This window comes from Truncatella angustata (genome assembly GCF_020726525.1).
Source record: "Truncatella angustata strain MPI-SDFR-AT-0073 chromosome Unknown BKA67scaffold_10, whole genome shotgun sequence".
Classification (NCBI taxonomy): domain Eukaryota; kingdom Fungi; phylum Ascomycota; class Sordariomycetes; order Amphisphaeriales; family Sporocadaceae; genus Truncatella; species Truncatella angustata.
In genome coordinates, this window is record NW_025763390.1 from 1,001,496 (window position 1) to 1,019,083 (window position 17,588).

At 47.9% G+C, this 17,588-nt stretch overlaps 5 protein-coding genes across 5 annotated transcripts; 3 read left to right on the forward strand and 2 right to left on the reverse strand.

Annotated features, from left to right (window-relative positions):
- Window positions 1-8: 8 nt before the first annotated feature.
- On the forward strand, window positions 9-1,199 carry BKA67DRAFT_583128 (uncharacterized protein). The gene has a single exon (XM_046104053.1). It carries the CDS (start codon window positions 349-351, stop codon window positions 793-795), a length of 447 nt encoding a protein of 148 aa, XP_045952588.1. The 5' UTR covers window positions 9-348; the 3' UTR covers window positions 796-1,199.
- A 4,494-nt stretch (window positions 1,200-5,693) lies between these two features.
- On the reverse strand, window positions 5,694-7,226 carry BKA67DRAFT_663940 (uncharacterized protein; the record flags this gene model as incomplete). The annotated part of the gene is made up of 2 exons (XM_046108279.1): window positions 5,694-6,229; window positions 6,923-7,226. 2 exons carry the CDS (start codon window positions 7,224-7,226, stop codon window positions 5,694-5,696), a joined length of 840 nt encoding a protein of 279 aa, XP_045952589.1.
- A 4,431-nt stretch (window positions 7,227-11,657) lies between these two features.
- On the forward strand, window positions 11,658-13,542 carry BKA67DRAFT_639405 (kinase-like domain-containing protein; the record flags this gene model as incomplete). Its single annotated transcript, XM_046105734.1, has 7 exons — window positions 11,658-11,739; window positions 11,962-12,361; window positions 12,422-12,440; window positions 12,480-12,744; window positions 12,802-13,155; window positions 13,202-13,348; window positions 13,388-13,542. The coding sequence occupies exons 2-7, from the start codon at window positions 12,099-12,101 to the stop codon at window positions 13,540-13,542; spliced, it is 1,203 nt and encodes a 400-aa protein (XP_045952590.1). The 5' UTR covers window positions 11,658-11,739; window positions 11,962-12,098.
- A 1,134-nt stretch (window positions 13,543-14,676) lies between these two features.
- Window positions 14,677-15,175, forward strand: BKA67DRAFT_663941 (uncharacterized protein; the record flags this gene model as incomplete). Its single annotated transcript, XM_046108280.1, has 2 exons — window positions 14,677-14,891; window positions 14,959-15,175. The coding sequence occupies 2 exons, from the start codon at window positions 14,677-14,679 to the stop codon at window positions 15,173-15,175; spliced, it is 432 nt and encodes a 143-aa protein (XP_045952591.1).
- A 1,718-nt stretch (window positions 15,176-16,893) lies between these two features.
- Window positions 16,894-17,499, reverse strand: BKA67DRAFT_526459 (ankyrin repeat-containing domain protein; the record flags this gene model as incomplete). The annotated part of the gene is made up of 1 exon (XM_046098756.1): window positions 16,894-17,499. A coding segment is annotated over one exon (606 nt), but the record flags the coding sequence as incomplete, so codon positions are not given.
- Window positions 17,500-17,588: the final 89 nt, after the last annotated feature.

Sequence of the window (17,588 nt, forward strand, 5' to 3'; positions counted from 1 at the left end):
GATCAGCTCTCCACTGTCTGTGCGCAGTCGGGTTATGCACTGTATTGTGGCGCATTCTCGAAAATTCCGACGCTCGATATTGACTTGACTTCACAGAGTCAACAAGAACGGCAGCACAACAGCTACATAATCTTCAAAAGTCTTCCATCTAATCGAAGCCAATCGACTTCAACCGTCTTTGGTTACACGCAGCCTCATTGAGTTTATGACTTTGGACTCCATGGTCCCATAAATCTCTTAAGATCAATATTCAATCTACTGTATCAAAGCCGGGGCCGCCTGCTCGTGACCTTTGCCAACCGCACAGGGCTCAACACAGTGTCCGTTCTTTCTAGGCCATCTAGATCAATGAGATCTTCCATCCTAGCAGCCCGCACTCTCCTCAGGGCGAGCTCCACGCGATACAACGTCCCATCAACCAGCATTGCTGCACGGAGAACCATGGCGTCAACGCCGTCAAAAGACTCACCTTCGCCAGCTCAGCCTTCAACCGGGACATCAGCGAATCCACTGGCAGAAAACTCCACAGGCACAGATGGCAAACAACCTCTACCCCTGCCCGAGCCGCCCAAGGATGGAGAGACTATCAACCTCACCGTAGGCGGCGACGGCGTGAAGTTGGACCATATGGGGCCTTTGGTCGTCAACCAGGACGGGACCATGAGCCGGATCTCGAACTGGGCCGAGATGAGTGAGATCGAGAGGCAGAATACGCTGCGGATCCTGGGGAAGCGCAATCAGCAGCGCCTGAAGAAGCTGAGAGAGGATGCAGGTTTGAGCCCGGATGGCAATTAAGGAGATTATAGTGTTCGTGGATGTATCGTGAGGATAAAGGGGCGGCAACTCTGGGACGATCGAAAATGGAATCACAACGAGACAAGCGTGGTGACGTGCCGTATCGCCGGGGAACGAGCGGCTCTTGAATTAGTGGTACAATTCTCCTTCGTGTAAGGGAGTTAGGATGAGACGATATGGCGATGTCGTGTTGTCTACATCAAGGCGAAGCGACAGAGCTGTACAATAACTATGTATCATACCTGCGTTACCAACATTACTCGCAACGTATTCTTAGGTTTGATAATTAATTTAGTAGATCTGACAGAGCCGCTCTAGAAGATATCCCAACTTTCACAGATAGAAAACAAGAAGGCTGGCCGCCATGTATTGTCTTCCGAAAATCGTAGATATGTTTTCCTGGGAACATTTTCGCTACTGGCATCCACTATCTCCAAATATGCAGTGTTGGATTTTGTCCTTCCTAAAAATCTATGGCTCGTGTCGCCAACGACAATTATTCATGGTCTTGAAACATCGAGATCGTTGCGTGTTCATCCGGGGTAGACAGAGTGTTTACATGTAGCTATCCTGTCATCTAATTCTATTGGTACTAGTATCTCCACATGCAACAGGTATTGCAGGTACTCATGTTCAATGTAACCTTGTACCTTTTTTTTTTTTTTGGGTTAAAGGTGCAGGACAGGAGGCTCCTGGCAAGGGCAAGTCGCTTGGCGTCTATGGAAGCGGCAATTGTGCCATCACATGCTCCCAGCATCTGTAATTATCTACACCCGCAGTGATATCTGGCTCCAATAAAGTTTTGTCTTTTCCTGTACTGGGCGTTGCATTGAACGATGTTGCCATTTTGGTGGGAAATATCGTATAGCAAGAGGCGGTAGCATTGTGAAGTGGCGTTGGAGCGCTTAGAGGGAGTATCCGCGTATGATTCCTCTCCCCCCCACCCTTGGGGTCATACACGACCGGATTCGGTCAGCGGCGTGGGATATATAACTAAGAGAAACCAAAGTTAGCGTTTTCTCGTCGCAGTATCCCACATGACGCCTAAATTGAATGTCACTTGAACATGGTTTATCCCACGTAAGTCACGCAATATTCCGCTGCATTTAAACAAGACCACTCATAAGTGGGATAACTAGTTAGTGGGATAAGGGGTAATGGGCATTGCTCCCCGTCGGTGATATACACCAGTGTGACACTGCAGATGTGATCTGTGCCGAAAAGATGAAACCATAAAATTAAAAAAGGCCAACGGAAGATTTATTTGCTGGAGCAGAATATCGAAATTGTATCACATTCGGTGCGGCACGGTATCGGCCGGGGGTTCCTTTGGCAGCCAAACCATCAGATGAGGCGAGTAGTTCCCGTCAGCTTGGCATTCTGTTCAATAATTTCAAATCGAACCGTCTTCCAATCAGCTCTTCTCCTGTGCAAAAGCACCTGTAATGACATGATAATGTTTAGAAGTCTTGCCGCTAACCATATTTCAATCAGCACGGATTCCTTTAACAGACGTACCTTAGATTAAGAAACTTCTCCAGAGTGATATGTGATGACATTTCTGAATTAGGCTCATTTATGTAATGTAATATTTATGACGAGTTGCTGAAGACTAAACTCGAGCCCTTAAGCCCTGGGTCCATTCTTGATTCTAGTCATATTCTTATAGTTCTTCAGCCTCGTCTGCAATATAGCGTTTGATATCAACCACGTTTGCGCTTGGTATGCAACTTCGATGTGCCGCAATCCAAGCAAACTAGCCTTTCTGCCACCATACTGTCTGTGGGCCTGTCAGTAAAAGCAAGCCACTCAAGATTCTGCTTTGGTATGTATGCAGATGCAGCTGCTTGTGCGATAGCTGATAGGAGGGTGGCGAGATGACTAAACAGGTCACTGAGTAGAGCCTTATCATGTAGAGCCGCCTTCTGAATCAACGGCTTCTCCAAGAATCGTGTCGCTTCTTCCACGGTCTCTTCTCCACGCATGTCCTTAATCAAACCTGGCTAGGAACAGCTTTGGCGTAGCCAGCCGCATTTGCTTGTAGCGTTCGGTCGTCATTTCTCGATTATGTGCTTGTGCCGTAATTGCATACTTTGGGGCAATGCCCGCTGCAGCTCGATCCGTAGTCCGCGTTGCTTCCACCGCCGGATATCTTCTCTTGGCTCTTTCATCTTGTGCGCATTCTTTTAAGGTATCTGCTCTCCCGGGCCAATCGGATATTACGGTACTCGAATCCCTCGTCGTCGTAATCTTCGAACGTGGTCGACTCGATTCTCTGTCCCATCTTCTTGAACAACGTATAACTTGTCACGATCCTAGCTGGGGTCAGAAAATGTGCCAGCTGTGTGCTCTGTCACGAAGTAGGTCGTGGTAAAGTAAGAGCATCTAATCGTCATCAGGCGTCTGGAGTTCGAAGCTGTCAATAACTCAAGTGTAAATGGGATAGATGGTAGAGGGTGTGTTGTCCAGATGGAAAAAAGAACCATAAGCGACGAGCACGTCATCACGTCAAACATCGCGAGATCGAATTCGGAAGGGATCTGGTGAAACGGCAGCGGCGCTAACAAGAAGCCTTGACCAGAGGTTCGCAAACAACCTCCAGACACGGACCTGCGAGGGTAGCCGCAGAAGCCCGTCCCGAATTCTTAACCTCCTGGGATGTGTTGTGAATAGTGACCATGTAAGTATAGTCGTCGCCTCGGCTAACGTAAAAGTTTGTACCAGTAATATCGGTAATAAAGCATGTGTAAGGCAGCCTAGGACCTTGATTGCCAGGCAAGCAATCCATTCTATCGGTTAGTCAGTCATCTGGGTCAAGATTTAACAATGAGTCCAATATCACTGTCGCTCTGCACAACTAGTTGGGTGCAATAGCAAGAAACTCTTCATATTGAGACGTGCTCTTCATGGCGCATAGATTTTTGGCGGTCTGTCACCTTCCCGCAGCTCCAATTAGCGATTGGGATATATTCTGTGCCTGGCTCGTTCGCGCCAAGTCCTCCACGAATGCATCGTTCAAGTTAAACCAAAGTACAGCACGATATTGCGAGTCGTCCTTGGCCCAGCATATAGCCCGCCATATGCACATAAGTCACGTCGATATCCCCGACGGGTTCGTAGAATATTCTCCGGCTCATATTGGATGAGAGATCATCCACCAGCCAACACCCGCATAAATTTCTTTTTATACTTTTACACAAACAATACATCCTATCCCTACCTTGCCAAAATCGGTCTCTAATGCCCAGAACTCATTCTGCTTGTTGAGCGAGCAGGCATTCGCGGACCAAACCTGGAAACAAAGCATTGACATTCTTCTTACGCATTGCCGGATGCCTTGCCGCTCACTTTTGGCAAGTCGATAGTGCGCCATTTCCAAACCCTTACAGTCTGTCGGGTTGCGAAGTCATGAGTATGAAGGGGCGTTCTATGTACGTAAAAAGCCGATCGAGTTCGGAAAAGGATTTCTCGAGAGCGCCGCAATGCCAGGGGTCTCTTACTAATTCACCTGGTATTCTTACGGCAAACTCTTCGCGCCGCCCCACGGTTCGTATAGATGCTTGTCGTTCAGATGGGCCGCAAACGCTACAAGTTTGCCATCCGGCGTGGGGGATCTCATGGATACCAATCTCGCTGTAGGGCCTCTTAGCCGTCCTCGAAACTGGTGGCAAGGTGGATTTCCTTACCTTCGACGTCTTTTGGATGCCTTAAACAGCAACGCGGGCCGGTCAGATTTTCGGTCGCATACGAATAGTCCAGCAAGTCCCATGGTGATACAGGGAATAGTCATTGAGGCTTAAGGTGGAGTGGAGCGGTCCTTTGGAAGTTAACAGCTCAAAACAATAGCAGAGCATTTCAGGGGCAGCTGAATGAAGTTTTTTTTCTCCCTACCCGAGTAGTCAAACGACAAGGGCAAGATCTCAAAGCTCCGCCTAGTAAATAGTCTTGGTTTTCTTTTGGGAGGCTAATTGTGCAGTGTGACAAAAATTACTTACTACCGTCGTGGTTCATGTCTTTACCTAACCATAAGTGATATACTGTCCGACTCTATGTTTTGAGTACAGTACGATGAGCTAGAAGCAGTCCACTTTTTAATATTCGGAGGCTGGACCCTCACCAGGTACGAGTCCCTGAAGCTGATTTTGCCTGCGTCTTGATTGGCAAGATAGCCACCAGGTTTACATAGTAGGTGAGCCAATCCTGTTTGGCGGCTACGGCTAGAGGCGGCGGAGAGGAATCTATTAGCATAGCCAAACTCGTTCTTTGGTTCCAGACTTTCCAGATGGGGGTTGCAGCATTGAAAATCGTGGTCGGGTTGTGATTGCGTGATATGGACCCTTTCTGGCGTTTACAGTCTGACCCCCAAATAGCGCCGTTAGGGCGAAAGCTTCGGCCCCAGCAGGAGTGACGGTGGGAAATGATGCTCACTCACACACAGGCTGTCGATATTTCGAAAAGGCGATCAGGATGGCCGGGAATCGAAACGAAGGACAGCTCTGGTGCAAAAAGTCAGTGGCATCTCCGGGCATCTTGATGTAGTTACGTAGCGCATGTGGACAAATGGATGATGTCATCAAATATGCATCAGCTCGTGAATGAATAAAGTTACGATGCATAGATAGTTAACAGTCATGTGGTTGTTACTGCGTAGTGAAAACAACAATACCATTAATGGCTAAATGTTGCCCGGGATATATAATCATGGAACCATAATAATTCTTCAAGTCCAGCCTCGAGGGGCATAGATCACTCGTGATATACGTAGCCCATCAATGACTTGCGATAGTGTGCAGAGCACGCAAATCAACATCTTCAAACCCCACCAATACGCTCGCCTTCCCGTGAAACGCCATCCCAATGTAAAACCAGACCTTGGACCTTTGTTCATGTGTTACGGATTATTTAGCTTCGACCTCAGAGTCTTCCGACTTTGCTCTTTTCGATTCGTCCTCGGAATCCGAATCCTTTCCTAGGACCTTCAATGCTGCGGCCAACTTGGGGTCGAATTTTGACTCCTTGGATCCCGTCTTCTCCATGACCAGGCCGCGTAACCACTTGTTCTCAGTTTCTAGATGGGTGATGCGGTTTTTGAGCTGAGAAACTTCGTCTTGGAGCTCCTTCTCCTTCTTCTCGAGAGCTTGTTCGCGAGCCTTCTTCTTGATTCTGAATCGGGCGCTCGCAGCCGTATTTCGCCTGCGCTTGTCTTCTTCTGCGGCGAGGCGGGACTGATCCTCGAGATTGTATTGCCGGCTGTGGCCAGCATCAGAGGGCCGCTTGACCCCCGCGTGGGGCGGGACGGCGTATGGGCTCTGTTGCGCCGACTGATACGCGGCCGTCTGATTTGATTGCAACTGTTGCAGGCTCCCTATATTGTCCGAGAAGCTAGGGACAGCGGGAGTTGCAAAAGTGCCAAAGTCAAAGTTGTTGAAGTCGTCTAGAGGCATTGTGAGTTAGAGTATGTTCGGATCGACGCAAACGGGAGGGAGGCGTGGTTCATGCATCGAGTGCATGGGCGGAATGCTGGAAGCGCAGAAGATGATAACTTCATCACCTAGTATGGCACTCCCAAGACATGAATTGGTGTTTTGCTCCCGGTATGGGGCATCCACGGGGCTGCTCCCCGGAATCCTAGGTCACGGGATATGGCACCATATGTCGAATTGCGCAATGGCTTGGCAAAATTGGTAAGCCGACAGGTTGGGGGTCAGGATCGAAGAGGCGCTAACGACAACGAGCCTGCGCATCCTCGGCAAAACGCAAGACCGTGAAAATGCAACGTCGAGCAGTGTGCCAATCAGCGCCCGACTGCTCTGCGTGGGAGCGAGCTTACGAAGTAAAGAAAGTGGGGTAAAGGCCATGCTGTTTTTCCAAGGGCCCTTGCTGCCATACCCAAAGTGCCACTCTATACCATAGGTAGGGACCGTTTTGTCGAACTCTCGGACAGGGTTTCTATAACGCAGTCGTTGAAGTGACAAGGCACTCGCCTCATCAAGAATGGCATCTTATGCAATGTAGGGGGGTTCATGCTGCCCGGGAAACGAGAGACTTTGTCGCCGGATAATCAGGGAAAACAGTGATGCAAAACACTGGTGCAAGCCAGACTCATGAAAAAGCGCCCAGAACTAACCTTGAATGTCGAAGTTGAAATCTCCCACTGCTGAAGTAGCCGGAGCAGGCTCAACAGCTGCGGCTGCGGCAGGCTTTTTCTCGGGCTCTGGCCCGTGAAGGGTAGCGGCCTGAAACTCGGCCGCACCTGAGGCCTTCTCCCAATCGAAGAATTGCGTGTTTGTGAACATGGCCAGATCCTTATCCCAATCGTCGCTCACGGGAGAAGTTCCCTGAGACGGCACCTCCACGTTCAGATCCTGGATAAATGTCGAAAAGTTGACCTGGCCGCCGCCGCGGCGACTCGAAGCGTAGTTGGACGACATTTTCGTCTGCGACTTGGAGGACCCAAGATTCTTTCAAATGTTCCCCCTTGGTGTTGTAGTTCAGACCCGTGGTCGCGAGGCGTGCTGAGCCGTCACGAGCACCGCTGCTGCTACTGCTAGTACTGCTACTCCAGTGATGTCGTGGCTTTGAAGAGAGTGGTTGACAAAAGTGCCCCCCCAATGTCGATGTCAAGTGCAAAGTTGGTGTTTGGTTGGGTGGGCCTGTGCAAGAACAAAGAAAGCCACAGGCGAAACCGGTCCTTCCCACAACTGGCAGTTGGCCAAAAAAAATATCTAGCCAATAGCAGAGTACCGACGTCCTTGGTCGAACGGCGGTTGATGTGCTGTTGGGTTGTTGTCTCGAGACTCGAGTAAGGTTCGAGTCTACAACAGTAATGCAGCAGGTGTTCGCTTCCCCGGATTATACGATGGGGAGAGGGTCGGTTATGATTGATAAGTTGAATAAGAGGAAAAAGCAAAGGTCAAGAAGCGACGCTGGGGATGCGCCCGGGTTGAGCAGCAGAATTAGTCAGGAAGTGGGAAACTCGCAAGCAGCAGGAGGGTCGGACCCAATCATGTGCATGGCATCCCCACTGCACCTCCACGCGGGTTTTGAACGTTTCCATCAAGACTAGATCTCGGCCAAACTCGACTGATCGAACGACTAGAGCCCACATCACGCTGCGCCAGGTCAGGCAAATGCAGCCGGAAACGCTGGAAAGCTAGTTGCTGTAGTCCTGTGTACTAACTACGTATTATTGGGCACACATTTGCCCTTAGTCCTCGAGTCAAGTAATGGGACAAGGCCAAAGCCAAAGCCTCAGTCGTCGGTTAAAGACCTCATGCCAATTCCCGAGAGAGCGGGAAGAATGTCTGCGCGCAAGGATCGATGATGCACTGGAAAGCGCCCTTGGTGTACTCACCCCCTCCCCCCTCCACCCACTGAAAGCGTCAATGTGATGCGTTGATCGCAGCAAAGAGTTCTCACTGCTGACGTCAAATCCCGACAAACAAAATCTCGTGCTACATTTTTGTTGATCTTTCCGCGCATGCATGCATGAGCACGTCAGCTATGTAAGAGCCTCAGTTCCTTTTGGACTTGTTGAATTGGTTTCAAGATGCCTACAGCCCAGACGGCGGTTGATTCCCTCGTGTAACGAGTTCTGCCGATGACGGAGACGCTGCAAGCGGGGACTTGCAGCTGCTTTCTCGTGCCCTTGTTAGGCAATCCCGGAAAATGCAGGGTCCACGCAAATGAACCATTACCCTTGCCTCTTGGCATGGGCAAATGTCGGCTTGCCAGTTTCAGTAGCTTTACTCGATGCATAGACCAAGTATTTCGGTAGTCGGCGCTTGGTGCTAATAATTATACTCCGCCATGGTACACTGCTCAATTCACGGACGATGCATGCCCTTCGATGAAATGATATCGCTTTTGATGAGAGAATGGGATGTAAGGGCGCAGGGAAAAGTAGTATGCTTCGGTAGCCTGGGCACATGTGACAGTAAAGTCGATTTTCGGCACAGAATTACGCTTTCCATATTAGGTAGTTCCTCTCACTCTGAGCCGAAAGCAGCTGAAGCGCCGCCGCAGCATGGATGGCCATATTTTATATGACAAGACCAAGAGCATGATAGTGTCAATCCTCTGCTTCCAGCCGAAAATACCGGGCAGCACAACCGACAATACTCATGACTGACGAAAACTCCCAGCATCGTCCTCCCTTGGCCGAATGCCATAGTGAAACGGCTGCGGTTCTTGGACGGTCGCCAAATGGCTGTATCTATGTCCTAAGGGCTTTTCTTGGAGTTGAACACGACTGCCTAGAGCTGATCCATCTCTGCAGCAAGAAGTGGTCGCCGACGTCTGACGTCGACTCCAAATCTGATCAAGACACATTGCGACAGACGTTAAGTATTAAAAAAGTTCAGTTTAGCTCTTGGGGGCCTTGCACGCCACGTCTCCGGTGTAGTCTAGAAGCCCTAAACAGCTAATAGCTTTATTTCAACTTTGTATTTACTATATAATCACTAATTTAAGCTTATATTCACACATATGACTATAGCTCTTAGAAAGCTCAGCATTCCGTCCGCTCTGCTCTAAATAAATTGTGAAGCGCAAACATTCCTATTATCCACCTTAGTATACACCGATTTGCTGACTTATCCGCCCGCGGCCCGTCACGCTAGCATTATTTACTGGGCCCGCTTTTTCTCTTCCTTCGCTGCGTTATAACTCTTAACTGCCTGCGTTTTAATACCACTCAGAACCGTTCTATCGGTGCTTTTGTATCCTCTCCATTACGGCCCCCCTCGCATATGAGGCGCCAGGACGCTACGGGCAATATTATCATATCAAAAGCAAGGAGGCCACAATAATATTTCAGATCCAGACCGAACGGATTGGGCTCGCAGCGTTCCGGTTTAGGATCGGAGTCTTCGGGGTATATACGCCTCTATGCCGCTGAAGCAACGCCCCAGAAACGTTAGAGCCCGTGTTTCTCTATCGCAGACTATTAGAAGAGTCCCAAGAACGCTTACGGCGCGCTATAGCACCGGCCAAGCTAAATACACGCCACGACGTCGCAGAGTGTGACGATTATACTATCGGGTTGCACAACCACAAATAATATAATGCAAGGGGGTTTATGCTAACAAGATATGCTAGCCACGAATAGAAGACTATAGAGATAGACCTTCAGAATATACTGAGCAAAGAGATTCACAAGTGTAGTCGTCAAAGCGTGAGCTTCACCTATGGGTAAGATAGATGCTTAGATTGATCACTGAAGTAATGACTGTCTATGTAGAGTAGGAAACCCAATCCTTATTATATCCATTCATTCCTTCACTGATGTTGGTTGGATCACCTTGGATCACTGTTGGCTCACCAGTGATCCCCTTTGTCCATAGGTGATCCCCTGCATGGATCACCATGGGCTCACGCCAAGGCTGGGTGATCCCGTGATCCTCACGTGACCTTGTCTCCGTTGGAGACCAGCCGTCTGGCACTCTGCCGGCTGTACTTATGTGGGGTCCTGCGGCCTACCTGTAGACCTCGTTCGTAACACAGAGGCTACGACAAACCTAGATAGGGCAAGATTATTGGCTAGGCGGTTATTAAGAACGGATAGGCTATCGTTTAATAAGGGTAGATAGTCTTTTCGGGTGTAGTGTCGTTGATTAGGTGAGAACTAACGTCGCATTATAGTGAACGTAGCGTAGTCCCCGTTAAGGCGTGTAGTACACGAAGCGTACGGGTTTTGTCCAACTCTTAGAGTAAGGTTTACCGTACGGCTTTACTCGTAGAGATACCAAGGGACTTCGAGTTTTACGGTTTATATAATAATAATAAATAAGAGTAATTAGTTTAATCCTTTCAAAAATAACTTAAGCTTATCTCTTATTAAGTGTAAGCTAGTTACTACTAAATGAATGTCAATGACTCCATTTGGTTTAACAATAATTAAAAAAAAAATGTATTTGGGCATTGAAAATGAAAAAAATTGAATAGTAAAGTCCTTGAGCGAAACCGGCTATAACTACATGGTGTCTCAGTCTAGGTCTAAAGAATGGTTCGTCACGGTAGCAGTGGATTCCGTTTACATCATATCAAATAGCGCCTTCCGACTATCCTAGGATGTACATATTTGGCAGCGGTAGTCATTAACTACCGTGTCTGATTTTGGTTCATAGCTCTCAGTGCCACTATGCATCTCTACAGTTGGTATAGAAGACTGCTGTAGTGAAGGTCTGGTATGATGCACTGAAAGGAAGAGCCTGAACCTACTCGAGCATGGGATGGTGAATACGGTGCTCGCATGAGCGTGGGATCGCAAGTGTAACGCTCTAAGCGTGAAATGATAGTATAGGTACCGTCAAGTAGTATATAGAAGTCCGAGTCTACAAAAGAGAATATCGGTGTACAGAAAGTGGGCATATGACCACTGGCTAAGTCACGTGATCACCACTCCTAAGTTGAGTGATCTGAGAGCTCGTCGCCTTTGGTGTACGGAGTGCTCTCCGTTCACTGTGGCCATTTATAGTCATCTATATTGCCACATTTTGCAAAGCCAGATCTTGTAGAATATGTTATCAGGCTTTATAAAGGGTTGATTAACCTCCTTGGACATGGTGTCAAGCAATCAGTAGGCGTTAAGTTTTTGAAATATCATTTTGTGTCAGTCTTGGACAACACCGGCGCCGTTGAATCTTGAAGTCATACATCATGTCTACTGTTGTGGCAATATGGATGACTATAGATGGCCATAGTGTACGTGGAGCACTCCGTACACCAAAGGCGACGAGCTCGCGGATCACCGAACTTGGGAAGTGGTGATCACGTGACTTAATCAGTGGGTATACACCCATTTTCTGTACACCGATATTCTCTTTTGTAGACTCGGACTTCTATATACTACTTGACGGTACCTATACTATCATTTCACGCTTAGAGCGTTACACTTGCGATCCCACGCTCATGCGAGCACCGTATTCACCATCCCATGCTCGAGTAGGTTCAGGCTCTTCCTTTCAGTGCATCATACCAGACCTTCATTACAACAGTGTTCTATATCAACCGTAGAAACTGTCATAGAAGGTCAATAGAAATTATTATTTGGAATGAAGAGTTCTCGCCCATGTGTACATCTTTAGTATGGCCGAAGGAAAACATCTCCTGCTATCATTGCGCAAAGCCACTCTTTGACTGACGATATTGCCTCGATTTGTCTAGCGCTCCACTTGGTCCAGCCCAAGCGTATCGCCAGCCCCCTGAGCATCTTCCACGTGATTGAGCGGATCGTGTTTTCTCAGCTTGCTGAGCTTTGTCGACCGAGAAGATACTGACACACTCACGCAATTGCATTCATTATGCCACGATTCATTCTAAAAGTTCGAGCACCTTTTTTAACCGTTCTTGGATCAGTATTGGCGAAAACTCGTCACCGCGCCGTGTCCCATATGGCGCACAGCCGCTATGTTTGTAATGCCGATGCCGAGCCTCTCCATCGCTATCGAGCTGGAGGGTACCATCCGGTCAAATTGGGTGATTTGCTTAACAAGGAGAGGTACAAGATTCTTCACAAACTCGGATGGGGTGGATATTCGACTACCTGGGCTGCGTATGATCGAAGGTAAACAAGCTTATGTATGCTCAAAAAGATCATCCACTTACACGCTCTAACTGCCTGCAGACAAAACCGATACGTTGCTGTTTAAATCTGTGTTTCGAAACATCGTCATGGCTGCGAGATCCAAATTCTCCAGAGAATGTCGGCACTAGCGGATGATCATCTGGGCCGAGCTCACTTGGTCCAAATGCTGGATCATTTCACGTTAGCCGGGCCTAACGGAGTGCATGGCTGCCTTGTCCTCGAATTACTGGGCGTCAGTGTCGTGAACTTTATCGATTCCTTTTGCCGTCATGAGAGACTCCCGGCAGTCTTAGCCAAATCTATAACCTACCAGGTGTTGTTAGGGATCGACCTCCTAGCTCAACATCGAATTGGTCATGGGGGTAGGATTTCTAAGGTGGCTATCAATATATATCAGCCCACTGACTCTTCTGTTTTAGACATTCATACAGGAAACTTGGCAATTGCAATACCTGACTTACATACCCTTAGTGAGAAGCAATTTTTCGACAAGTTTGGAGGGCCTGATACCGCCCCAATGCGTAGAACAGATGGTGCATCGCTAGAAGACCACAGGCCCGACTATTTAGTGCGAAACGCTTCCTTGAAAATGAGTCTTCGCGAGAGCCTACATTCATCTCCTGTTGTCAAAATCATCGACTTTGGAGAATCATACATTGATGATCATGCACCTAAGACATTGCATACACCATTAGCAATGCGGGCACCAGAAACTGTATTTGGCGACCAAATCGACCATCGCGTTGATATGTGGAGTATGGGTTGCCTGATATGTTGCCTCTCCGATTTGACCTGCCTTTGCATGCTAATTAGTAAAAGATTTCGAACTTATGACCGGTCAACCCCCTTTCGATGTTATTATGTTGACCCCTGCTACCTTAGTCTCACAGATGATTGATTTTTCGACCGACGAACTCCCAGCTCGTTGGCAAGAGAAATGGCAGGCAATAAGAAATGGAATATCTAGTGATGACCATCCATATACACTTCAAGAGTGGCTGTAAGAAGTTTACTTTGACGAGAACAAATGTCCCGAATTCACGAAGTCGGACATAGATATAATTTCGAACCTGATAGGACAAATGCTCAAGTTCGATCCAACATCAAGGGCTTTGGCCAATGATATTCTAGATAATCCATGGTTCACTCGATCTATATGAAGGCTAAAATAATATTTCATGCCGAATGCATGGAGTTTTAACGTTCCCGTTGTTGCCACTCCCGCTCTCTCTGCTTCTCGGTCCGTCTTTTCTCGCGGAAGCAGTCTATGAACTTTTCCGACAGCGATGCGTCATATTCTACGAACTGATATACATGTGATTATAGCATCGTCAAGGGTGGCTTGCCGAGGTTCTCGCTTCGAGCATTTAAGAAATAGACAACGGTTTGGTGATTGACCAACTCGTTTTGACAATACTTCAGAGTATGCTTCAGTGGCGTTGATTTGCCCGCTCCTGGCCTTTAATCCAAAGCAATCCGTTATGGCTTGCATGTAAAATCGGTCTCGCCATTCCCGGAACTCGTTGGTTTCGATTAAACAATCACAAGTGTTTCGATGGACGGGTTCGATGTCGAATAGTCGAGCTTTGGTATTTAGAAAGACCAGAGAGCGAAGGAATGCTGTAATTTGTTAGTGATACATTTCTGGCCATAGATTGCGCTGCTCACTCTTCCTCTCATCGAGTTTCATAGGGTTGTCAGCTCAATGATTATTAAATAGCACTAGGCTCATTAGCGAAAAGATTTTAAGTAATGCTTATATACGTGGCTTTCTCGTACATCCGTTGAAATGGTACGTTGCTTCTCAAGTGCCGAAATTGGGAATCCATGAACCAACCAAGGCGGTATAGGAATTGATCAGTGACAGCAATATACATCTCAAAATGTGATGAAACCGCAATATTATATAGTACTTGGCTGGGGCCTGGTCATATCGGATCATTGGCAGATTGAGCAACCACCTCGGATACAACTCACCATTGCGTTATCCAAGAGATGGCTCGTCAACTGAGGAATGGCTCACCGACAGGTGTGACGCATTAATGGAGGGTTGAATTGGCGTGCCAGCAAATATAGGGCGATGGAATCGATGAGCTGTAGCAGAAATGTCGACAGCAACTCGCATCCCTTGGTCGGCTTGCTGCTCTCTCCAATGTATTTGTTCTCGCGATCCGGGTTCGTGTTGATCGATACATGCACTTGCCAGCATTCCGCCAAATGCAAGGCTTGTGATAGATCCAGAACGCGCTCTTTCAACTTATCAAATGTCGTAACAATTGTTCGCTCGCGCCAAGATGGATTATTTCAATGCGAATCTGGACGTCCTTTCGATCGACCAGTATAGCCCATGGATGACGTCTCGGTTGAACAGTTCGCCATCAGAAGCGGATCTCGGGACACAGAGCCAACCGTCACTAAGTCCTGCTTCAAGCAGTAATGGCAACTATGTGCTTCACAGCCAGATCATTCTCTCGTTCATGGACGCTGAGCTGTGGGATGAGGGTGTCTTGTACGATGAGAACCCTCTGAAGGGACATTCGGTGTATATTGCAATGGAAATCCATAATAAATGATAGAGCTAAGGCGAAGGACACGGAAGTAGATATCGTCATCTCTCCTCGCGACTTCTGGGATCTAGACCTACAGGACAAAATCAACAAGCTTGTCGAGAACAATCGCGTGTCTCATCCAGCTGCTCGAGTTCATGAGACTAGCCTAGTTGTTTCAGTGAATAAGAACCATGAGTTTGACCTGGCGAAGCGGGCTGAAGAACTCAAGATCAACCGGCGGTAGATCGAGAGACAACTCTAGAAGTGGGGCCACTTGTTCCGTATTGGCAACGACTGCGTCTACAGATTGTCTTCAAGCTTACAAACAAGGATGGTCCAGCATCTGCCTGGAGAGGCCGCAGATTTTGGGGAAGTGGTCGACAGAGAATGTTCGCAAACCCAAAGTCTCGTGACACCTGGATGGATGGGCGTGCCGAGGACCCTGAGACACGCATAGATGACGTTTCATTTCTTCCAACGTAGTCGTCATCGAACTGCCGTGTAGCCCGCAGTGCAGCACTAATGAATACCAATTTCTCATCCTCGGCGAAGGAAGCTTTGCTTATCGATCGCAAATATGGCGGAAGACCTAAGCTCAAAGACCCGCTGTGAAGTTCCGTCGGCCGTCGCCTCCTCCAGGCTAGGGGCTAGTCTTGGCACACTCCTACCATCTTCAAAAGCCCAGTTGTCGATCTCATCCTCGTTGAGAGCGATATCGCCATACAAATGGTTGTTTGCCAGCAACCACTTAAGCGCTGCACGAAGAGTTGGAGGTCGCACACTCAAAAACTTACTCACGTCCGCAGGCATGAGTCGCTCGACGCCGGTCCAGATGATGTGAAGCTGGTCTTACTACCGGGGTTGAATATTGATGTTTGAGGAATCCATTAGGATAGTGTCAAGTCTGTGAATACAGTTGTCTTTTTCTTGTTCTCCACATGACTAGCAATGTACTTTCAAAGAGACACATGGCTCTTGTCACGCCCACCGGCCGGCTTCCGGCTTGATTGCATCTGAACTCGGGGATTGATATGGACGTAGCGATTTTTAATACTTAGACATCATTAAAAAAAAAAACTATTTCTTGACAAATATTTTAAAAGTAATCTGATCTGTTTAATTTGAAGTTTGGTTAGGAAAGTTAACAGAATTAAAAAAATGTGGACAAAAAAGTTTCCTTCTATGATATGGCCTCATAGTCCTTCATGGAAGTAATGTTGTCTCTGCGGCATTCTCTTCGACATTCCCTCATCATTTATTTTGTTGTGGCGCTGGTGATGGCAAGGGCGGCTGGATTGTTGGCTGGCCTGATTGTGCACCAGGTACCTGCGACGAGTCGTGGCTAAAATTGTACATGAGGGAAGCCTGCTGAGTCATGACACCATTTGGGTCCTGGTTTGCTGTTGGCAAAAGTGTAAAAGGATATTCACTATGTACCTGTGATGAGTTATAGTTGTGGTTGTACATATGTGATGGCTGCTGAGTAATGGCACCGATTGGTCCCATATTTGTTCCCAAGGCAGTTGAAAAGGCACGCCCTCCGGATACCTGCGATGAGTTATGATTGGGCCCGTACATGCGGGAAGGCTGCCGAGTAGTAGCACCGATTGAGCTCTGATCTTTTGTCAAGGGAGTTGAAAAGGTACGCCCACCAGATACTTGCGATGACTTATGATTGCGTTTGTACATGTGCGAAGGCTTCTGAGTAGTAGCACCGATTGAGCTCTGATCTTTTGTCAAGGGGTTTGAAAAAGTACGCCCATCAGATACTTGCAATGAGTTATGATTGGGTTTGTACATGTGGGAAGGTTGCTGAGCAATGACACCGCTTGGGCTCTGTTGTGCTGCTGAGGAACATGGAACCGAAGTTCCAGCAGTACCCTGCACGGCTGGGTAAGACTGAAGCGTTTTGACAACACCAGTATGCCCCACGTTCATTTCGATATCGATATCGTGTAGCATCCTGCCGAACTGGTCTTCCTTATCAAGACGTGCACCATATCTGAGTAGAAGTTGCACGGCCTCCTCCTTGCCCTCTCGATTAGCCCACCAAAGCGGCGATTGCCCATCTTTGTCAGTGGAGTCTAAGTCCACAGCGCGAGTGTCTAACAAAAGCTTCATGACAGATATATGCCCTTTTTTGGCACTATATGTAAGAGGTGATTCGCCACGCAAATCAGCTTTGTCGCGTTCAATGCTATGATTTTGCAATAAAACAGTGACGACGTGAGCGCGCTCATGTAAACAGACGAGATGTAGGGGCGTTTGTCCGAGTCTGTTGGATGTGTTCAACAATTCACATGAGGCGGCTAACAAAGCACGCGCTGTGAGGTGATGACCATTGAGCGAAGCCCAGTGTAGTGCATTTTGGCCGCATTCCTTGTCGCTGGTGATCAAACGAGAGCCGTGAGTCAATAATAACTTTACTGCTTCAGTGTGTCCAAGTTTTGCAGCGTAAACTAGAGGTGTGCATTCATCTCCATCACTACAATCGTGATATGATGCCTCTTTGCTGGTTCCATAAGCCGACAACAGAGCTTGCACGATGTCTTTGCTGCCCTTCTGCATTGCATAGTGTAGTGGCGTCTTTCCATTTGTATCAGTCAAGTGACAGGATGCTCCTCTTTCGAGAAGTTGCAGAACCACTCTGGTGTTGT